The following is a 23,659-nucleotide window of genomic DNA, read 5'->3' on the forward strand; positions in this document are numbered from 1 at the left end:
GAATTAAACCTGGTTATGTGTGAATTAAACCTGGTTCTCTGTGGATTAAACCTGGTTATGTGTGAATTAAACCTGGTTATGAGTGAATTAAACCTGGTTCTCTGTGGATTAAACCTGGTTCTCTGTGGATTAAACCTGGTTATGTGTGAATTAAACCTGGTTATGTGTGAATTAAACCTGGTTCTCTGTGAATTAAACCTGGTTATGTGTGAATTAAACCTGGTTATGAGTGAATTAAACCTGGTGCTCTGAGGATTAAACCTGGTTATGAGTGAATTAAACCTGGTGCTCTGTGGATTAAACCTGGTTATCTGTGGATTAAACCTGGTTATGAGTGAATTAAACCTGGTTATGAGTGAATTAAACCTGGTTCTCTGTGGATTAAACCTGGTTATGTGTGAATTAAACCTGGTTCTCTGTGGATTAAACCTGGTTCTCTGGGTGTGTTTGGGAATGGGACACTGGGATTGAGGCTCTGGATTTGGGATGAGCACCCGGGTAATGGTGATTTAAACCCAGGTTATCTGGGACTTAAACCAGGTATCTGGGACTTGAACCAGGAGGGACTTAAACCAGAGGCATGAGGGAGACACCTCCCGGGGGATCCCAAAATTCCCATTTCAACCCGATTTTCCCCTCGAGATCCCGGAACCGAGACCCGCCCGAAAAGCTTTTCATCCACAAAATCCCCTCCCCTCCCGTTTCTTTTCCATCCTCCGCGTCGGCACCGACGTTTCCGACGCTTCCCCGGAGGCAAAAGCACCGTTTTTTCCCCTAAAAACACCGATCCGGGGTGGGGGTGGGGGGTCAAGCCAAGCCCTCCAAGGAAAAGCCGAGGAAAAGCCCCGGAATGGGGTCGGAGGAGTCCCCGCCCCGCCCGACCCCCGGCGCCGGGTTGGGCCGTCCCGGGGAGCTTCAAAAGAACAATTAAAAGACCGAGGCAGGACTGAAAACGAGTTTATTTGTCCGGAGCGGGAGCGGGAGGGGCGGGAAGGGCGGGAAGGGTGGGAGGGAGCGGCGGGAAGCGCTAACCTGAGTCCGACTCGTCGCTGTCGGAGGAGCTGGACTCGCTGCTGCTCTCCGACTCCGACGACGAGAAGCCCTTGAGCTTGGACGAGCCGGCCAGGACGTCGACCTTCTCGGCTGCGGGGACAGGGCGGGTCGTTAGACAGGACTAATCAGCTCGTTAACCAGCCCTGATCGAGTAACTGGCCACCCGTAATCATCTCATTAAACAACCATAGTCACCTCATTAACCACCCATAGTTACATCATTAACTACCCACAGTCACCTCGTTAACCACCCATAGTTACATCATTAACTACCCACAGTCACCTCATTAACTACCCACAGTCACCTCATTAACTACCCATAATCACCTCATTAACTACCCACAGTCACCTCATTAACCACCCATAGTCACCTCATTAACCACCCATAGTTACATCATTAACTACCCACAGTCACCTCATTAACCACCCATAGTCACCTCATTAACCACCCATAGTTACATCATTAACTACCCACAGTTACCTTGTTAACCACCCATAGTTACATCATTAACTACCCACAGTCACCTCATTAACCACCCATAGTTACATCATTAACCACCCATAGTCACCTCATTAACCGCCCATAATCACCTCATTAACTACCCACAGTCACCTCATTAACCACCCATAGTTACATCATTAACTACCCATAGTTACCTTGTTAACCACCCCTAATCACCTCATTAACTACCCATAGTTACCTTGTTAACCACCCATAATCACCTCATTAACTACCCACAGTCACCTCATTAACCACCCATAGTCACATCATTAACTACCCATAATCACCTCATTAACCACCCATAGTTACATCATTAACTACCCACAGTCACCTCATTAACCACCCATAGTTACATCATTAACTACCCACAGTCACCTCATTAACCACCCATAGTTACATCATTAACTACCCACAGTCACCTCATTAACTACCCACAGTCACCTCATTAACCACCCATAGTCACCTCATTAACTACCCACAGTCACTGCATTAACCACCACTAATCACCTCATTAACTACCCATAGTTACCTTGTTAACCACCCATAATCACCTCATTAACTACCCACAGTCACCTCATTAACCACCCATAGTCACCTCATTAACTACCCACAGTCACCTCATTAACCACCCATAATCACCTCATTAACTACCCACAGTCACCTCATTAACCACCCATAGTTACATCATTAACTACCCATAGTTACCTTGTTAACCACCCACAGTCACCTCATTAACTACCCACAGTCACCTCATTAACCACCCATAGTTACATCATTAACTACCCACAGTTACATCATTAACTACCCACAGTCACCTCATTAACCACCCACAGTCACCTCATTAACTACCCACAGTCACCTCATTAACTACCCACAGTCACCTCATATACTATCCATAATCACCTCATTAACCACCCATAGTCATCTTGTTAACCACCCATAATCACCTAATTAACCACCCACAGTCACCTCGTTAACTACCCAGTCACCTCATCAACCACCCATAATCACCTCATTAACTACCCACAGTCACCTCGTTAACTACCCAGTCACCTCATTAACCACCCATATCAACTGACTACCACAATCACTTCATTAACCAGCTGTATTTACCTTATTAACCACCCATAATCACCTCATTAACTACCCACAGTCACCTCATTAACCACCCATAGTCACCTCATTAACCACCCACAGTCACCTCATTAACCACCCATAGTCACCTCATTAACCACCCACAGTCACCTCATTAACCACCCACAGTCACCTCATTAACCACCCACAGTCACCTCATTAACCACCCATATCAACAAACCACCACAATACTTCATTAACCAGCTGTAATTACCTTATTAACCACCTGTAATCACCTCATTAATTACCTGTAATCAACTAACCAACCATCTGTAATCACCTCATTAATTACCTGTAATCAACTAACCAACCATCTGTAATCACCTCATTAATTACCTGTAATCAACTAACCAACCATCTGTAATCACCTCATTAATTACCTGTAATCAACTAACCAACCACCTGTAATCACCTCATTAATTACCTGTAATCAACTAACCACCTGTAATCACCTCATTAACTACCTGTAATCAACTAACCATAATCACCTCATTAACTACCTGTAATCAATTAACTGACCACCCATAATCCCCTCATTAACCACCCGTAATCCCCTCATTAACCAGCCATAATTACCAAATTAAACAACTGTAATTACCTCATTAACCACCCATAATCAACTAACCAACCACCCCTAATTATCTCATTAACCAGCTGTAATCACCTCATTAACCACCCATAAAACTCAGAACTAAAAACAAACTCAGAATGAAAAACAAACTCAGAATTATAAATAAACTGAATTAAAAATAAACTCGGAATTAAAGATAAACTCAGAATTAAAGATAAACTCAGAATTAAAAATAAATTCAGAATTAAAGATAAACTCAGAATTATATATAAACTCGGAATTATTAATAAACATAAACTTGGAATTATTAATAAACTCAGAATTATTAATAAACTCAGAATTAAAGATAAACTCAGAATTAAAAATTAATGCAAAATTAAAAATAAATTCAGAATGAAAGATAAACTCAGAATTATATATAAACTCGGAATTATTAATAAACATAAACTTGGAATTATTAATAAACTCAGAATTAAAGATAAACTCGGAATTAAGAATGAATTTAGAATGAAAAACAAACTCAGAATGAAAAATAAGCTTGGAATTAAAAATAAACTAAGAATTATAAATCAACCGAATTAAAAATAAACTGGGAATTAAAAATAAACTGGGAATTAAAAATAAACTGGGAATTATAAATAAACTCAGAATTATAAATAAATTAGGGATTATAAATAAATTTAGAATGAAAAATAAACTCAGAATTAAAAATATACTTGGAATTAAAACTCAGAATGAAAAATAAACTCAGAATTAAAAATAAACTCAGAATTAAAAATAAACTCGGAATTAGAAATAAACTCGGGATTAAAAAAATAATCAGAATTCTAAATAAACCGAATGAAAAATAAACTCAGAATGAAAATAAAATTGGAATTAGAAATAAACTTGAAAGCATTAAATAAATAGACTTAGAATGAAAAATAAACTGGGAATTAAAAATAAACTCGGAATTATAAATAAACTCGGAATTAAAAATAAACTGGGAATTATATACTTGGAATTATATATAAACTCGGAATAAATAAATAAATTTATAAATAATATTTATAAATAAATATAGAATGAAAAATAAAACTCAGAATGAAAAATAAACTCAGATCTATATAGTTGGAATTACACATAAACTTGGAATTATAAATAAATTTAGAATGAAAAATAAACTCAGAATCAAAAATAAACTCAGAATTATAAATGAACCGAATTAAAAATAAACTCGGAATTAGAAATAAACTCGGAATTAAAAGTAAATTTAGAATGAAAAAAACTCAGAATGAAAAATAAACTCAGAACCCAAAATAAACTCAGAATTATAAATAAATTGAATTTAAAATAAATTCAAAATTATAAATGAACGGAATTAAAAATAAACTCAGAATTATAAATGAACCGAATTAAAAATAAACTCGGAACTAAAAATAAACTCGGAATCAAAAATAAACTCAGAATTATAAAAAAACTGAATTTAAAATAAATTCAAAATTATAAATGAACTGAATTAAAAAAAAAATTGGAACTAAAAATGAACTGAGAATCCAAAATAAACTGAGAATCCAAAATAAACTCAGAATTATAAATAAACTGAATTAAAAATAAACTCGGAATCAAAAATAAACTCAGAATTATAAAAAAACTGAATTTAAAATAAATTCAAAATTATAAATGAACTGAATTAAAAAAAAAATTGGAACTAAAAATGAACTGAGAATCCAAAATGAACTGAGAATCCAAAATAAACTGAGAATCCAAAATAAACTCAGAATTATAAATAAACTGAATTAAAAATAAACTCAGAATCCAAAATAAACTCAGAATAATAAATAAACTGAATTAAAAATAAACTCAGAATCAAAAATAAACTCAGAATAATAAATAAACTGAATTAAAAATAAACTCAGAATCAAAAATAAACTCAGAATCCAAAATAAACTCAGAGTTATAAATAAACTGAATTAAAAATAAACTCAGAATCCAAAATAAACTCAGAATTATAAATAAACTGAATTTAAAATAAATTCAAAATTATAAATGAACTGAATTAAAAATAAACTCAGAATCCAAAATAAACTCAGAATTATAAATAAACTGAATTAAAAATAAACTCAGAATCAAAAATCAATTCAGAACGAGAAACAGCCTCGGAACGATAAACCCGGAATTAAAAATAAACTCGGAATTATAAATAAACTTCCCTTGGGAACGGCCTCGGGAACGACCCCAAACCGAGGGCCCAAAACCCCAAGTGGAACCCAAATCCTCCAAAGCCAGGCCTAAGTTGGCACCTGGGGGTTGCCAGGTGGAACCCACTCCCTCCTAAAGCCAGGCCTAAAGGTGGGACCTGGGGGTTCCCAGGTGGAACCCACCCCCCTCTAAAGCCAGGCTTAAGTCAGTACCTGAGGGTTTCCAGGTGGAACCCACCCCCTCCCAAAGCCGGGCCTAAAATTGGTACCTGGGGGTTTCCAGGTGGAACCCACCCCCCTAAAGCCAGGCCTAAAGGTGGGACCTGGGGGTTTCCAAGTGGAACCCACCCCCTCACAAAACCAGGTCTAAAGGTGGGACCTGGGGGTTTCCAAATGGAACCCACGCCCTCCCAAAGCCAGGCCTGACTGAACCCACGCCCTCCCAAAGCCAGGCCTGACTGAACCGTCCCCCTCCCAAAGCCAGGTCTGACTGAACCCACGCCCTCCCAAAGCCAGGCCTGACTGAACCCACGCCCTCCCAAAGCCAGGCCTGACTGAACCGTCCCCCTCCCAAAGCCGGGCCTAAGGGCGGTACCTGGGGGTTTCCTCTTCTTGCGCAGGCAGGAGGTGACGTAGCGCTCCAGCTCGCGCAGCGTCGACGGCTTGAGCGTCTCGAAGTCGATCTCGATCTCGTCGGGGTTGGAGTTCTTGAGCGACGGCTCCCGCGACTGGATGATGTGAACGACCCGGCCCAGCTTCTCCCCCGGCAGTTTGTTGATGTCCAGGCTCAGCTGCCGCTTCTCCTCGTAGGACATGGGCTTGCACTTCTCCTCCTCCTCCGACTCGTAGGCCGGAGCCGCCCGGCTCGGCTTGGCCGCCGCCGGCTCCTTCTTGCTGCTCGGGGACAGCGGGAGGGGGGTCAGAGCCCGGCCTGGACCCCGCGGGGTCAGGGGGGTCGGTTTGGGGCCAGGGGGGTTAGTTTGGGGTGAGGGGGTTTAGTTTGGGGCTAGAGGATTTAGTTTGGGGTGAGGGGGTTTAGTTTGGGGCCAGAGGGTTTAGTTTGGGGCCAGGGGGTTTAGTTTGGGGTGAGGGGGTTTAGTTTGGGGCCAGAGGGTTTAGTTTGGGGCCAGGGGGTTTAGTTTGGGGTGAGGGGGTTTAGTTTGGGGTGAGGGGGTTTAGTTTGGGGTGAGGGGGTTTAGTTTGGGGCCAGAGGGTTTAGTTTGGGGCCAGGGGGTTTAGGTTTGGGGCCAGGGGGTTGAGTTTGGGGCCAGGGGGTTTAGTTTTGGTCCCAGGTGTTAGTAGGGTCGGCTCAAAGCTCAACCGTGAGGGTCTGGGGGAAAGCTGAGCTTAACGGGTACAGACACCAAAACTGAGCTTAACCTGCCACTGGACACCCAACACTGAGCTTAACCTGCTCCTGGACACCCAAGGCTCAACTCAACCTGCTCTTGACTGAGCTCAACCTGCTCCTGGACACCCAAGGCTCAGCTCAACCTGCTCCTGGACACCCAAGGCTGAGCTCAACCTGCTCCTGTCTGAGCTCAACCTGCTCTTGAACACCCAAGGCTCAGCTCAACCTGCTCCTGGACACCCAAGGCTGAGCTCAACCTGCTCCTGGACACCCAAGGCTCAGCTCAACCCGCTCCTGGACACCCAAGGCTCAGCTCAACCTGCTCTTGGACACCCAAAGCTGAGCTCAACCTGCTCCTGGACACCCAAGGCTGAGCTCAACCTGCTCCTGGACACCCAAGGCTCAGCTCAACCCGCTCCTGGACACCCAAGGCTCAGCTCAACCTGCTCTTGGACACCCAAAGCTGAGCTCAACCTGCTCCTGGACACCCAAGGCTCAGCTCAACCTGCTCTTGGACACCCAAGGCTCAGCTCAACCTGCTCCTGGACACCCAAGGCTCAGCTCAACCTGCCCCTGGACACCCAAGGCTGAGCTCAACCTGCTCTTGGACACCCAAAGCTGAGCTCAACCTGCCCTTGGACACCCAAGGCTGAGCTCAACCTGCTCTTGGACACCCAAGGCTCAGCTCAACCTGCCCTTGGACACCCAAGTGCTCAACCTGCCCTGACACCAAGGCTCAGCTCAACTGCCCTTGGACACCCAAGGCTGAGCTCAACCTGCCCCTGGACACCCAAGGCTCAGCTCAACCTGCCCTTGGACACCCAAGGCTGAGCTCAACCTGCTCCTGGACACCCAAGGCTGAGCTCAACCTGCTCCTGTCTGAGCTCAACCTGCTCTTGAACACCCAAGGCTCAGCTCAACCTGCCCTTGGACACCCAAGGCTCAGCTCAACCTGCTCCTGGACACCCAAGGCTCAGCTCAACCTGCCCCTGGACACCCAAGGCTGAGCTCAACCTGCTCTTGGACACCCAAAGCTGAGCTCAACCTGCCCTTGGACACCCAAGGCTGAGCTCAACCTGCTCTTGGACACCCAAGGCTCAGCTCAACCTGCCCTTGGACACCCAAGGCTGAGCTCAACCTGCCCCTGGACACCCAAGGCTCAGCTCAACCTGCCCTTGGACACCCAAGGCTGAGCTCAACCTGCCCCTGGACACCCAAGGCTCAGCTCAACCTGCCCTTGGACACCCAAGGCTCAGCTCAACCTGCTCCTGGACACCCAAGGCTCAGCTCAACCCGCTCAGCAGCCACAGAGAAGGATGGTGCCCAAGATCTCGACCCCTCCGGGGCGGGGTGGGGGTTACTCGTTAAGGCTCCTGTGCTAATTACGCTAACGAGGGAAGGGGAAATGCTGCCCTGCCGAGGATCTGGGCCGGGAGGGAAGGGAAGGGCTCACCTGGAGGTGCTGCTGTTGCTGTTGCTCTTCTTGGCCTTCTTGGGCTGCGGCTCCTTGGCTTTGCTTTTCTTGGCCTCTTCCAGCTCCTCCTTCTTTTTGTGCTTCTCCTTCTTCTTCTCCTTCTTGTCCTTCTCCTTTTTCTTTGGTTTGTTCTGCTGGGGCTGGGACAGGGCCGCCAGCTGCTCGTGCACGGCCTTGAGCTGCCGGGGGAGAATCGGGGAATCACGGAATGCTGGGCTCGGGAAAGACCTCCCGGAGCGGCGAGTCCACCCTCGGACTGACCCTGGTCACCGAGTGCCTTGGGGACACCTCCAGGGGTGGGGACTCCACCACCTCCCCGGGCAGCCCCTTCCAGTGCCCGACCACCCTTTCCAGGGGGAAATTCCTCCTCAAGGCCAACCTGACCCTCCCCCGGGGCAGCTCGAGGCCGTTTCCTCCTGTCCTGTCCCCTTGGGAGCAGAGCCCGACCCCCCACCCGGCTCTGCCCTTCCTCCTGGGAATTGGGAGCCAGAAGGTCCCCCCTGAGCCTCCTTTTCTCCAGGCTGAGCCTCCCCAGCTCCCGTGGGAGTTCTCCAGACCCTTTCCCAGCTCCGTTCCCTTCCCTGGTCACACTCCAGCCCCTCAACGTCTGCCTTGGCTTGAGGGGCCCAGAACCGGTACCAGGGCTTGAGGTGCTCCCCAAACAGGGCTTGAGGTGCTCCCCAAACAGGGCTTGAGGTGCTCCCCAACCAGGTCTTGAGGTGCTCCCCAAACAAGGCTTGAGGTGCACCCAAAATGGGCCTTGAGGTGCTCCCCAAACAAGGCTTGAGGTGCTCCCCAAACAGGGCTTGAGGTGCTCCCCAACCAGGTCTTGAGGTGCTCCCCAAACAAGGCTTGAGGTGCTCCCCAAACAGATCTTGAGATGCTCCCCAAACAGGCCTTGAGGTGCTCCCCAAACAGGCCTTGTGGTGCTCCCCAAACAGGCCTTGAGGTGCTCCCCAAACAGGGCTTGAGGTGCTCCCCAACCAGGTCTTGAGGTGCTCCCCAAAGAAGGCTTGAGGTGCTCCCCAAACAGGCCTTGAGGTGCTCCCCAAACAGGCCTTGAGGTGCTCCCCAAACAAGGCTTGAGGTGCTCCCCAAACAGGCCTTGAGATGCTCCCCAAACAGGCCTTGAGGTGCTCCCCAAACAGGCCTTGAGGTGCTCCCCAAAGAAGGCTTGAGGTGCTCCCCAAACAGGCCTTGAGGTGCACCCAAAATGGGCCTTGAGGTGCTCCCCAAACAGGCCTTGAGGTGCTCCCAAAATAGGGCTTGAGGTGCTCCCCAAACAGGCCTTGAGGTGCTCCCCAAAGAAGGCTTGAGGTGCTCCCCAAACAGGCCTTGAGGTGCTCCCCAAAGAAGGCTTGAGGTGCTCCCCAAACAGGGCTTGAGGTGCTCCCCAAAAAAGGCTTGAGGTGCTCCCCAAACAAAGCTTGAGGTGCTCCCCAAACAGGCCTTGAGGCGCTCCCCAAAGAAGGCTTGAGGTGCTCCCCAAACAGGCCTTGAGGTGCTCCCCAAACAGGCCTTGAGGTGCTCCCCAAACAGCCCCATCCTTCAGCCCAGCTCCTCCTCCTCCTCCTCCATAGTCATTGGTCTCCCTCTCCTGCCCACCACATCCTCGTTATCGTAGTAATTAAGTGGGTTATCGTATTAATTAAGTGATTTGTAGGTAATTAAGCATTTGAGGAAGGAGACCTGGTCAGGGCTGTCTCTCCCAGCCCAGGCATCGCTAACGAGGCTCTAATTAACCAGCGCTAACGATGCCACGAGGGGGGAGGGCCTGGGAGCAAGGCCGGGGGCTGCCGGGAAATCCCAACCCGGGGGGGTCCTGATTCCCCTCGGGAATCCTGGAATCATCCAGGTGGGAAGAGACCTCAAAGGTCATCGAGTCCAACCATCGTCACCAAGTCACCAGGGTTGGAAGAGACCTCAAAGGTCATCGAGTCCAACCACTGCCAACGAGTCACCAGGGTTGGAAGAGACCTCCAAGGTCATCGAGTCCAACCATGGTCACTAAGTCACCAGGGTTAGAAGAGACCTCAAAGACCATCAAGGTCAACTATTGCCAACGAGTCACCAGGGTTGGAAGAGACCTCCAAGATCATCAAGGTCAACCATTGTCACCGAGTCACCAGGGTTGGAAGAGACCTCCAAGATCATCGAGTCCAACTATTGCCAACGAGTCACCAGGGTTGGAAGAGACCTCCAAGATCATCGAGTCCAACCATGGTCACTAAGTCACCAAAACTGGAGAGACCTCAAAGATCATCGAGTCCAACCATTGCCAACGAGTCACCAGGGTTGGAAGAGACCTCAAAGGTCATCGAGTCCAACCATTGTCACCGAGTCACCAGGGTTGGAAGAGACCCCCAAGATCATCAAGGTCAACCACTGCTAACAAGTCACCAAGGTTGGAAGAGACCTCAAAGGTCATCAAGTCCAACCATGGTCACCGAGTCACCAAGATTGGAGAGACATCAAAGGTCATCGAGTCCAACCATTGTCACCGAGTCACCAGGGTTGGAAGAGACCTCAAAGGTCATCGAGTCCAACCACTGCCAACGAGTCACCAGGGTTGGAAGAGACCTCCAAGACCATCAAGGCCAAGACCACCCTCGTCCCCCCAAATCCAACCACGAGGACACCACCCAGGAGCAGCAGCGAATTCCTGCCCTTGGGAACCTCCCGTGTCCTCACCGGAGGGACTGTCCCCAAAAAACACCGACCCCTCCGTGCCCCGAAACCCAACGATTTTGGGACCCTTGAACCCAACGATTTTGGGACCCTTGAACCCAATGATTTTGGGACCCATGAACCCAATGATTTTGGGGCCCTCGGCAGTGCTCGGTCACCGCCACCCAACCGCCAAGCCCAAGGCCTTGGGCCAAGACCACGAGGCCACCAAATCCTACCAGGAGAGGACCTCCAAGACCACGAGACCACCAAATCCCACCAGGAGAGGACCTCCAAGACCACAAGACCACCAAATCCCACCAGGAGAGGACCCCCAAGACCATGAGACCAAATCCCACCAGGAGAGGACCCCCAAGACCACGAGACCACCAAATCCCACCAGGAGGGGACCCCCAAGACCGTGAGACCACCAAATCCCACCGGGAGGGGACCCCCAAGACCACGAGACCACCAAATCCCACCGGGAGGGGACCCCAGGGACCCCCCCCGGGCGCGGTACCTGCTCCTGCAGCTCGGCCAAGCGCTGCGCCCGCTCCTCCTCGGAGTCGTCGGAGGAGCTGTCGCTGTCGGAGGAGCTGTCGCTGCTGCTGTCGCTGGACGAGGGCGGGGCCACCTTGGTGGGGGGCGGCACCACGGCGGGCGAGGAGGCGGGAAGGACGACGGGCTCCTCCGGCTCGTCCGGCATCTTGGCGAAGCGCATCTCGAACACGTCCTGCGGGCACAGCGGGGCCGTGACGCAGCGGGCGGGGACGGGGGGGGGACACGATGGGCAGGGGGGACCCTACAGACCTGGGGGCTCTACACAAGGGATCGACAACCACAACCCAAAAGCTCCCGGAGCTGGGGGCTCCACACAAAGGATCAACGTCCTGAAAGCTCCCGGAGCGGGAATTCCGAGCGGTTCCCAGATGGTTTGGAAGGGGGGGGACACACAAGACTTAAAAGCCGCCTCGTCCAGGTCCTTGAGATCTTCGACGGCCTCCTGGGTCACCTCTGGTTGGACCCGAGGACCTCAGAGGTCTTTTCCGGCCTTAACGATTCCGTGACAATTCCACGATGGATTCACAGCGCAGAGCTCAGGGTGGGAATCGCAGCTGCAGCCCCTTCTCCTCTTCATCCCACCGGGATTTTCCCAACCCACATCCCAGGAAAACCACCTCGATCGATCCCGAGGCCTCTTCCCAACATCCTCCAGAGCCAGGGATGCGACACCAGTTTAATTCCTTTATCCTGCTGATGGGAAAAGCCTTTTTGCTCCTAAAGCTCGATAGGAAAACCTATTTTTCTTTAAATCCCAGCCCAGGCAGAGGAGGGAGAAGAACCTGGTTGTGTCTCCAGCCAGGTCATGTCTCTGGCCCGGTTGTCTCTTGGTGCCTGTTCACTCCATCTGAAGGATTGTGGCTCCATCTGAAGAGTTTTGGCTCCATCTGAAGAGTTTTGGCTCCACTTGAAGGTTTTTGATTCCATTTAAGAGGTTCTGACTCCACCTGAAGGGTTTTGATTCTATTTGAGAGGTTCTGACTCCACCTGAAGAGTTTTGGCTCCACCAGAAGGGGTTTGGCTCCACCTGAAGGGTTCTGACTCCACCTGAAGGATTTTGGCTCTACCTGAAGTATTCTGACTCCACCTGAAGGATTTTGGCTCCACCTGAAGGATTTTGGCTCCACCTGAAGGGTTTTGGCTCCATCTGAAAGGTTTTGATTCTATTTGAGGGGTTTTGGCTTCACCTGAAGGGTTCTGGCTCCATCTGAAGGGTTTTGGTTCCTCCATCTGAAGGGTTCTGGCTCCATCTGAAGGGTTCTGGTTCCACCTAAAGGGTTTTGGCTCCACCTGAAGGGTTCTGACTCCACCAGAAGGGTTCCAAGCGTGGATTTGAGTTTCCCAGACGAGGAACGAGCACCTCTTGCACCCCAACCAAGACCTTCCCCCCCGGCTCCACCCTGCGAGGGGCGAAGCACAAAAAATCCCAGGATTTTGCCCCGAGAATTCCTCGGGGGTGGTTCAGGATCCGGCTCCTCTTCCCAAGCTCAGTGACTCGCCCCGGGACCCTCCTGGAACCTTTTGGAGCTCCCAGGGGAGGGACAACCCGAGGGAGTCCCGGGTGTCGCGTCCACCTCCCCGACGCCGAGTCGGAACAGAACGCGGAGAATTCCTCCCCCTTCCCAAAGCTTTGACTTTCAACCCACAATTCCCACGGATTTCCCGCTGCTTCCCGAGCCCCCGGCACGTGGAGCGAGCGGAACCCGCCGGACACGAGTCAGGGGTCGTTCCCCAAACCCAACGGAGCGGAGACGGGAACGATGACATCAATTCATCCAACTCATCCCAAATCCTTGGGCAAATCCAACAGAGTGGAGACGGGAACGATGACACCGATTCATCCAACTCATCCCAAATCCTTGGGTAAATCCAACAGAGTGAAGATGGGAACGATGACACCAATTCATCCAACTCATCCCAAATCCTTGGGCAAATCCAACAGAGTGGAGACGGGAACGATGACACCGATTCATCCAACTCATCCCAAATCCTTGGGCAAATCCAACGCTCCGGGGTGTCCAACCACGGCAACCGAACCCGCTGCTCAACCATTCCCTTCCTGAAAGCTTCCAGCTCTTCCACTTCAGGCTCATCCATGGGATTTAAGGACCCTCCTCTGGGCTCTCCCTGACCTTGCCAGGGATTGTTTTCCCACCTTCCTCCTGAACTGTGTTTCTCACCCTCCTCCCGCCTTTATTCCGGGTTTTCTTCACCAATTTAGGAGTTTTCCTCCTGATTTAACAGCTTTTCCCCCCGTTTTTAGGCGCTTTGTTCTCCTTCCGTGCCCATCCCTCCTCCTCCCACGCCGCTGGAATTGAGCTTTTCCCACGGCAACGAAACCTCTTCCCACCCGGATCCGCTTCCCGTGTCCTCTCCCATCCTGCCGAGCCCGTCCTGCCCCCGGGGCTGAAGCGTCTTTTTGGCACCTCGAACACGAATCCCTGTGGATTTGGGGGGATTTGGGAGCAGCTCCGGCTGCTCGGTTGGATCAAGCGCGACACGACAGAATTATTAAAAAAACCACCTAATTAATCGCTTTAGAAAACGACAACCGCGCCCACAATCCTGCCGAGGCAAAAAAACCAGGAGAAATCGGGATTGAAGGGAATGAAGTGCCTGGAATGAGGGATTCGGGGCGTTTTTAAGGAGCCGTGCTGGAATATTTGGGTTAAAAGTCAAACATTGAAGCCTTTTGACCCCTTGCAGGGGTTCTGTGGTGGGAAATCCCTGGAGCTCGGAACACACGGAACGACGCGTTTTTCCCACTTCAACCACGGGGAATCTCCAAATTCCCAAGAAATGAAGGAATCCAGGTGGGTTTTCAGGAGCAATGGAGCTCGGAACACATGGAACGACGCGTTTTTCCCGCTTCAACCACAGGGAATCTCCGAATTCCCAAGAAATGAAGGAATCCAGGTGGTTTTCAGGAGCAATGGAGCTCATAACACGTGGAATGATGTGTTTTTCCTGTTTCAGCCACATGGAAACTCAGAATTCCCACAAAATGAAGGAATCCAGGTGGTTTTCGGGAGCGATGGAGCTCGGAACACACGGAACGACGCATTTTTCCTGCTTCAGCCATGCAGAAACTCAGAATTCCCACAAAATGAAGGAATCCAGGTGGTTTTCGGGAGCAATGGAGCTCATAACGTGTGGAATGATGCGTTTTTCCGGCTTCAGCCACACGGAAACTCCGAATTCCCACGAAATGAAGGAATTCAGGTGGTTTTTGGGAGTGCTGGAGCTCGTGTGTGAAGCCAACGCCTTCGCTGGAGCCGTGAGGATCCACCAGGAGCTCATTAAATTCATCACAGACCCTTCAGGAACGAGCAGAGGGCGGAAAACTCACCTGGGAGAGCGACGGGAGAGGGACCTAAAGCAGCAGGAACAGCCCCTGGTTTCCTCTTTATACATTTTGGGGGAAAAAAGGGACATTTTGGAGCCGCGCTTCGCCTTCCTCCTCCTCCACCACCAACTAAGGGACGGGAAAAAGACAACGTGAAACCAAACCCAGCGGAGAGGAGGGAACTGGGCGGATCCAGGTCAGCTCCTGCAGCACTTCCAGGGGGAAAAGGGTCAGTCTGGGTCGTTGTTCACCACAGGGGTGGTTTGGGATGTCATTCCAAGGGGAAAGTGGCCCCGACAGGGGACAAAGGAGCGGAGGGGCTGCGGAGCGCGCGCGTCCTCACCTGCAGCTTCCGCGCCATGGCCACGACCTCGTGGTCGGCGGGGTTGTACTTGTAGCAGTTGGAGAACATCAACCGCACGTCGGCCGCGAATTCCTGAGCATCCCGGTATTCCCGGTTCTCCAGCTTGGACTAGGGGGGGAGAGGAGAGAGAGAAAAAGCAACACAACCCTCTGCCGGAACGGCGGACGGGACGGATTGCACGGGGCTCTTCCGACTGGTTTTGGTCACGGGGGCAAACTAATGTTGGGCCAAAGAACCACCAAGCTTCAACAAAAAGAACAACTGATTTTGATGCAGAAGAACTAAATTGTTTTGGTCCAAGAGAATCTAGTTTTGGTCAAAAGAATGTCGGGTTTCGGTCAAAAGAACGATGGGTTTTGGTCAAAAAGAGCAACCTGATCAAAAGAGGCTTGTTTTGGTCAAAAAGAGTGACTTGTTTTGGTCAAAAGAGAGGTTTGTTTCAGTCAAAAAGACAGACTAGTTTAGGTCAAACAGAACTGCTGATTTTGGTCAAAAGAACCACCAATTTTGGTCAAAAGAATTCCTTATTTTGGTCAAAAAGAAAGGCTGCTTTTGGTCAAAAGAAGAATGTGTTTTGGTCAAAAGAGCAACTGGTTTTGGTTCTTCTCCCCGAGCTTAGGAGAAGACCAACTTTTGAGAGAGACCAGTCTTTGTTTTAAAAGGGATTAGAAATGGGTTTGATTTCAATCAAACCCCCATTCCCAGGATTTCTGCTCTGGGGTCTCTCCTGGGCTAAAAAACGGGGAGATTCATACAATGACAGAGATTTTCCCTAAAAAACCAAATGTCAGCGTTCCTAAGAGGGGAAAAAAAAATCAGCCCGGGAATGAAAACTCCGGAGGGTTGAGGTTCCTCTGTCCCTCTCATCCCTGGATCCACCTGGATCCAGGATCCCACGCTCAGCTCCCAAATTTCCTCCCCGTCAGCTGGGAACGTGGAGTTCGACAGAAGGACCAAACTTTGGGAGAGGGATAATTTAAGAGATAATTTAGGGGATAATTTAATTTAATCCCCCAGAGGCACCAAAATTTCTGGATTCTGGGTTTTCGGTCGGTTCACGGAGCCGGGGCGTTTGTCCTTCCCCAATGTCAGGGAATCAAGAGGACAAAGAGAGCAAAGGCCCCCAAACCCCGTGGCCGAGCCAGAGCCGGCACGTCGCGCTCGGCGCTCGGCCAAACCCGCCGTGTTCCCGCCGAACACCCCCCTCCGCCCCGAGGCCGAGCTTACTTTGATTGTGCTCAGATCCATGGGGTGCTTGATGATGTCGCAGTAGTCGTGCAGCCCCAGAGCTTCCACGTCCACAGGTTTGTAGAAGGGCCACGCGTAGGCCGCGTGCTTCTTGGCGAACATCTCCTTGATGATCCCGCCGCAGTACTTGAGCTGCTCCGAGACCTTGCTGCTCTTCTCCGCCGCGTGCTGCTGCGAGTCGGGAACGTCCTTCTTTGGAGGCTTCACGGGGCGGCCGCTCTCCCGCCGCGGGCCCAGCTTGGCGGACTTGGGCTCGGCGGGCAGCGACGACGAGTCGTGGATCGGGTCGATGGTGGTGGGGGTCGTGGTGTCTGCTTTCCTCTTCACCCCTTTTTTTGTCTGGGAACGAGGGGAGAATCCAACGTCACCGATGGAATGTTCCCTTTGGCTCCCGCCCTGCTGACTCGGAGCCACCGCTGGCTCAACTCAACTCAACTCAACTCAACTCAACGCTACGAGGAAGGCGTTGGAGACCTTCCCAAAGTGCTCATTTGGACTGAGGGTTGTGGGAAATCAGGGATTGGATTATCCCAGTTGGAGCAGCAAAGCTCGAGGGCCTGAGCTGAGATTTTCCTCCTGAGTCTTAAACGGCTCCAGGAAGGTTTCACTGGGAAAGGCTTTTCCATGGAAACCTGGGTGGAACCTCCTGGGCTGTGGAAGGTGTCCCTGCCCAGGGCTGGACGAGCTTTAAGGTCCCTCCCAACCCAACCCATTCCATGATTCCATGAACTCCTCAAGTCGAACTTTAACCAGCACCCCAGAGGTCGCCACTGGCTCCTCCTATTTCTCAAAACACGAGTTTTTTGGACCAAAACGTGGCCGTTTGCCTTCAAACAGGACTCTGTGGGTGACATAAACAGCAACCTCTTGACCGACCACGGTGTTCCCGCACCGCCAACACAAATTCGGCCATAACATGTTAATTAGGGTTAACGAGGCAGCCACTCACCTTCACGGGTTGGGTGGGTGGGGCTGGGGGTCTGTACCATGTTAATTAGGGCTAACGAAGCAGCCACTCACCTTAACGGGCTGGGCGGGGGTGGGGCTGGGGGGCTGTACCATGTTAATTAGGGCTAACGAGGCAGCCACTCACCTTGACAGGCTGGGCGGGCGTGGGGATGACGGGTGGGTGGGGCTGGGGGGCTGTACCACGTTAATTAGGGCTAACGAAGCAGTCACTCACCTTCACGGGCTGGGCGGGGGTGGGGTTGGGGGGCTGTACCACGTTAATTAGGGCTAACGAGGCAGCCACTCACTTTGACGGGCTGGGTGGGGATGATGGGTGGGTGGGGCTGGGGGGCTGTACCATGTTAATTAGGGTTAATGAAGCAGCCACTCACCTTCACAGGCTGGGTGAGTGGGGCTGCATGGGCTGGGGGGCTGTACCATTTTAATTAGGGCTAACGAGGCAGCCACTCACCTTCACAGGCTGGGTGGGTGTGGGGATGACAGAGGGGTGGGGCTGGAGGGGCGGTACCATGTTAATTAGGGCTAATGAGGCAGCCACTCACCTTCACAGGCTGGGCGGGCGTGGGGATGACAGGCGGGTGGGGCTGGGGGGCTGTACCATGTTAATTAGGGCTAATAAAGCAGCCACTCACCTTCACAGGCTGGGTGTGCAGGGCTGCATGGGCTGGGGGGCTCTACCATGTTAATTAGTGCTAATGAGGCAGCCACTCACCTTGACGGGCTGGGCGGGCGTGGGGATGACGGGCAGGTGGGGCTGGGGGGCTGTACCATGTTAATTAGTGCTAACGAGGCAGCCACTCACCTTGACGGGCTGGGCGGGCGTGGGGATGACGGGTGGGTGGGGCTGGGGGGCTGTACCATGTTAATTAGTGCTAACGAGGCAGCCACTCACCTTGACGGGCTGGGCGGGCGTGGGGATGACGGGCGGGTGGGGCTGCAGGGGTTGGGGGGCCGGGGCGGGCGCGGGGGCCTGGGGGGCCGGCGGGGGCGGCGCGGGGGGCTGAGGAGGCACCATCGTCATCACCGGGCTGGGCACGATGAGGTCGGGGGTGACGGAGGGGAAGGAATGGGTGGTCTGTGCCGAAGGCAGGCTCGGCGCCGGCGGCGGCGGCGGCACCGGGGACGAGGCTTGGGTGACGTTGGGGACCGTGGAGGAGCCGGGTTTGGACGTCACTGCCGAGAGAACAGAGAGGGGGTTGGGGGGGTTGTTTCCTTCCCTCTTCTCCTGAGCCGCTGGAACGGGAATTCCCAACAAACTGGGAGCTCGTGGATCCCCGGGGAATTCCCAACAAACTGGGAGCTCGTGGCTCCCAAGGAATTCCCAACAAACTGGGAGCTTGTGGATCCCCGGGGAATTCCCAACAAACTGGGAGCTCGTGGTTCCCCGGGGAATTCCCATTGCACTGGGAGCTTGTGGCTCCCCAGGGAATTCCCAACAAACTGGGAGCTCGTGGCTTTCTGGGGAATTCCCAACAAACTGGGAGCTCGTGGCTTTCTGGGGAATTCCCAACAAACTGGGAGCTCGTGGTTCCCAAGGGAATTCCCGTTGCACTGGGAGCTCGTGGATCCCAAGGGAATTCCCAACAAACTGGGAGCTCGTGGTTCCCTGGAAAATTCCTGTTTCACTGGGAGCTCGTGGCTCCCAAGGGAATTCCCAACAAACTGGGAGCTCGTGGTTCCCCAGGGAATTCCCAACAAACTGGGAGCTCGTGGCTCCCCACGGAATTCCCATTGCCCTGGGAGCTCGTGGCTCCCCAGGGAATTCCCAATAAACTGGGAGCTCGTGGTACCCAAAGGAATTCCCGTTGCACTGGGAGCTCGTGGTTCCACAGGGAATTCCCAACAAACTGGGAGCTCGTGGCTCTCTGGGGAATTCCCGTTGCATTGGGAGCTCGTGGATCCCCAGGGAATTCCCGCTGCACTGGGAGCTCGTGGTTCCCTGGAGAATTCCTGTTTCACTGGGAGCTCGTGGCTCCCAAGGGAATTCCCAACAAACTGGGAGCTTGTGGCTCCCCAGGGAATTCCCATTGCCCTGGGAGCTCGTGGATTCTCAGGGAATTCCCGTTCCATTGGGAGCTCGTGGCACCCCACGGAATTCCCATTGCCCTGGGAGCTCATGGATTCTCAGGGAATTCCTGTCACGCCGGGAGCGCGTGGCTCCCCAGGGAATTCCCATTGCACTGAGAGCTCGTGGTTCCCCAAGGAATTCCGACCGCGCCGGTTCCCGTTCCGGATCGGCTCTGCTGGAGCCAACATTCCACCCCCAGATTCCATGGGCTGCCAGGTGATGGCAGCACCGGAACGTTCCCTCCTCCGGCAGCTCCGAGGGCTCCGACAGCAACGAGTCGGGATTTTCCTCCCTTTCCCACACAATCCTTTGGGATTTTCCTCTATTTCCCACACAATCCCTTTGGGATTTTCCTCTATTTCCCATCAATCCCTTTGGGATTTTCCTCCATTTCCCATCAATCCCTTTGGGATTTTCCTCTATTTCCCATCAATCCCTTTGGGATTTTCCTCTATTTCCCACACAATCCCTTTGGGATTTTCCTCTATTTCCCACACAATTCCTTTGGGATTTTCCTCTATTTCTCCTCAATCACTTTGGGATTTTCCTCTATTTCCCAGATAATCACTTTTGGATTTTCCTCTATTTCCTCTCAATCCCTTTGGGATTTTCCTGTTTGCCAGAAAATTGCTTTGGGATTTTCCTCTATTTCCCACACAACCCCTTTGGGATTTTCCTCTATTTCCCATCAATCCCTTTGGGATTTTCCTCTCTTTCCCCACAATCCCTTTGGGATTTTCCTCTATTTCCCACACAACCCCTTTGGGATTTTCCTCTATTTCCCACACAACCCCTTTGGGATTTTCCTCCATTTCCCACACAATCCTTTGGGATTTTCCTCTATTTCCCATCAATCCCTTTGGGATTTTCCTCTATTTCCCATCAATCCCTTTGGGATTTTCCTCTATTTCCTCTCAATCCCTTTGGGATTTTCCTCTATTTCCCATCAATCCCTTTGGGATTTTCCTCTATTTCCCACACAACCCCTTTGGGATTTTCCTCTATTTCCCCACAATCCCTTTGGGATTTTCCTCCCTTTCCCACACAACCCCTTTGGGATTTTCCTCCCTTTCCCACACAATCCCTTTGGGATTTTCCTCCCTTTCCCACACAATCCCTTTGGGATTTTCCTCCCTTTCCCACACAATCCCTTTAGGATTTTCCTCTATTTCCCACACAACCCCTTTGGGATTTTCCTCTATTTCCCACACAATCCCTTTGGGATTTTCCTCTATTTCCCACACAATCCTTTGGGATTTTCCTCTATTTCCCCACAATCCTTTTGGGATTTTCCTCTATTTCCCCACAATCCCTTTGGGATTTTCCTCTATTTCCCACACAATCCTTTGGGATTTTCCTCCCTTTCCCACACAATCCTTTGGGATTTTCCTCTATTTCCCCACAATCCCTTTGGGATTTTCCTCTATTTCCCACACAATCCTTTGGGATTTTCCTCTATTTCCCACACAATCCTTTGGGATTTTCCTCTCTTTCCCCTCAATCACTCTGGGATTTTCCTCTCTTTCCCCTCAATCCCTTTGGGATTTTCCTCTATCTCCCACCCGGTCACTTTGGGGTTTTCCTCTATTTCCCAGACAACCAGTTCCCGAATCCCTCCGGATTCGCCCCCGGGTGTCTCCCATGGCTTTTCCTGCGGGTTTGCCGAGGACACCGAGGGGCTCCAGGAGAGCTGGAGAGGGATTGGGGACATGGGATGGAGGGACAGGACACAGGGAACGGCTTCCCCCTGGAAAAAGGGGGGATTTAAATGGATTTGGGGAAGGGATTCCTCCCCCTCAGGGTTCTGGCCACCAAAAAGGGGTTTTTTTTGGGATTCTGGCCCTGCAGGAGCGAATCCATGTTCCACGTCCCACCTCACCCCCTTTCCAGGGATGGGGAGCTCGTTATCCATCCCAAACCAACACTAATTAATAAACGAGGGCTGGGAATGGGCGCTGGGGGCAGTTACAGGGAGGAGAGTCACCCTCAGGACATCCCAGTCCATCCCAGTCCATCCCAGTCCATCCCAGTCCAGCCCTGCTTTCTCGGGAGCCTCCCGTGCTTTTCCGTCCCAACGTGACGTTTTTCCATCGGGGAAGGAAGGAAGGAAAAAAGCCGCCAAGAGACCCGAGGGGGCCCGAACCGACGGGATTCCCGTGGATTGGAACAGCTCAGCTTCACCCCCGGGCTGCCGAGGGACATCAAATCCAACCCTTCCCTCTGGGAATGCCGACGCTCCACCGGAGCCACGGACGCCCGGCAACGGAAGGGGCGTTTTGGTGCCAAACTCTGCCCCAAAACGCTCCTTTTTCTCCCCAAACCGATGCCCAGAAGGCAGGGATGAGGCCTTGGAGATCCTTGGATTCTCCAGAGACCCCCCCCGGGGAATGGGGCCGGAGCGGGGCTGTGCCCATCCCGCTTCCCGCCCCGCTTCCAAAGGAACATCCCGGGGTTTAATTAACACCTCAATTAACATCCCGGGGTTTAATTAACGCCCCGATTAACCGCTCCAGCGGGAGGGAAGGTGCCAGCAGCCCCGGGGCCGGCAGAGCCGGGCGCTGCCCCCCGGAATTCCGCGGGAACGGGGGTCTGTCCGTACCTGCTTCCTTCCGCGCGCGGCCCCGGCCCTTGGTCTGGGCGATGACGATTTCCGTCTCCTCCTGGCTCATCTCCGAGATCTTCTGCAGGAAAAGCTTTTCCAGAGCTTCTGCCATTAAGACTATGTCGTCCCCCGGCTGCGGGACACGGGGAGAGCGGGAATCAGGCCGGGAGAGCGATTCCGGACGGGAATTCCCAAGGGAAAAGGCCCACGGGATCGGCCCCGCGCTCCGGGGAATCCGAACCCTCGACTGCCAGGGTTTTATAGGGGAAAGCAGGGAATGGGCAGGGATGGAGAACGACCCAACACGGGGCTGTTCTGCCCGGGCCAGAGGCGCTTTTCCAAGGGGGAGAGGGAAAAGAGGGATTTTCCTCTATTTCCCACACAATCCTTTGGGATTTTCCTCTATTATTTCCCACCCAATCCTTTGGGATTTTCCTCTATTATTTCCCACCCAATTCCTTTGGGATTTTCCTCTATTATTTCCCACCCAATTCCTTTGGGATTTTCCTCTATTTCCCACACAATCCTTTAGGATTTTCCTCTATTATTTCCCAAACAATCCTTTGGGATTTTCCTCTATTTCCCACCCAATTCCTTTGGGATTTTCCTCTATTATTTCCCACCCAATTCCTTTGGGATTTTCCTCTATTATTTCCCACCCAATCCCTTTGGGATTTTCCTCTATTTCCCACACAATCCTTTAGGATTTTCCTCTATTATTTCCCACCCAATCCTTTGGGATTTTCCTCTATTTCCCACACAATCCTTTGAGATTTTCCTCTATTATTTCCCACACAATCCTTTGGGATTTTCCTCTATTTCCCACCCAATTCCTTTGGGATTTTCCTCTATTATTTCCTACACAATCCCTCTGGGATTTTCCTCTACTTCCCACCCAATCCTTTGGGATTTTCCTCTATTTCCCGCCCAATCCCTTTGGCATTTTCCTCTCTTCACTGCCTGCAGGGAATTTTCTGGGAGGAGGCTGCAGATCCGTGACAAGCTCAACATTCCATAACATCCCTGGCTTTTCCCCCCTGACTTCCCAAACCCGGCTCCACTCGGCTTCCCAACAAAGCTGCGGGAAAAGGGAAGGCCGGAAGCGGCTCCTGGAGGATCCGCCGACATTCCCGGCTCTGCTCCGGGTCAGACCCCGAGAAAACCTTAAAATATCCCTTCCAAGAAAGGGAAAAAACCGGGAATAATCCAGAGTGAAGATCTCTGCTGAGAATTCCAGGGGGAGGGAAGGCCGAGGGGAAACCGCGATCCCGCCCCTTCAATCCTGATTGTTTTCCCAACGGAGCCGAGCTCGGCAGAGGCTCCTTCCAAGGGAAATTCCCCTCGGGAAAAGGCAGATCCGGGCCCTGGGGGTACCTTGTTGTAGATGTAGCAGTTTGTAAACATGGTGTTGAAATCCTGGATACATTCCTGGGCGTTCCAGTAATAATTGTTCTCCAGGCGCTTCTTGATTGTTCCCATGTCCATCGGGGTTTTGATGATCTTGTAATAATCCTGGGAAAAAGGGGGAAAAGGGACAGAAATCATCCTGGGAATGAAAACTCCAAAGGG

At 51.5% G+C, this 23,659-nt stretch overlaps 1 protein-coding gene across 1 annotated transcript; it reads right to left on the reverse strand.

Annotated features, from left to right (window-relative positions):
- Positions 1–946: 946 nt before the first annotated feature.
- Positions 947–23,596, reverse strand: BRD4 (bromodomain containing 4). The gene is made up of 9 exons (XM_039380014.1): positions 23,465–23,596; positions 22,088–22,223; positions 18,313–18,593; positions 16,431–16,790; positions 15,183–15,311; positions 11,453–11,665; positions 8,245–8,444; positions 6,036–6,334; positions 947–1,143 (listed from the first exon to the last, which is right to left on the reverse strand). Exons 1-9 carry the CDS (start codon positions 23,573–23,575, stop codon positions 1,028–1,030), a joined length of 1,845 nt encoding a protein of 614 aa, XP_039235948.1. The 5' UTR covers positions 23,576–23,596; the 3' UTR covers positions 947–1,027.
- Positions 23,597–23,659: the final 63 nt, after the last annotated feature.

Source organism: Pipra filicauda, unplaced genomic scaffold (genome assembly GCF_003945595.2).
Source record: "Pipra filicauda isolate LSUMZ 115617 unplaced genomic scaffold, ASM394559v2 scaffold1062_size32736_pilon, whole genome shotgun sequence".
NCBI lineage: Eukaryota > Metazoa > Chordata > Aves > Passeriformes > Pipridae > Pipra > Pipra filicauda.

Coding starts and splice junctions, on each gene's coding strand:
- BRD4 (XM_039380014.1), bottom strand. CDS start 23,575: ATGGACATGGGAACAATCAAGAAGCGCCTGGAGAACAATTATTACTGG. Junction 8,445..11,452: donor TGGCCGAGCTGCAGGAGCAG/GTACCGCGCCCG, acceptor CTCCCCCGGCAG/CTCAAGGCCGTGCACGAGCA. Junction 6,335..8,244: donor AGCAACAGCAGCACCTCCAG/GTGAGCCCTTCC, acceptor GTCCCCGAGCAG/CAAGAAGGAGCCGGCGGCGG.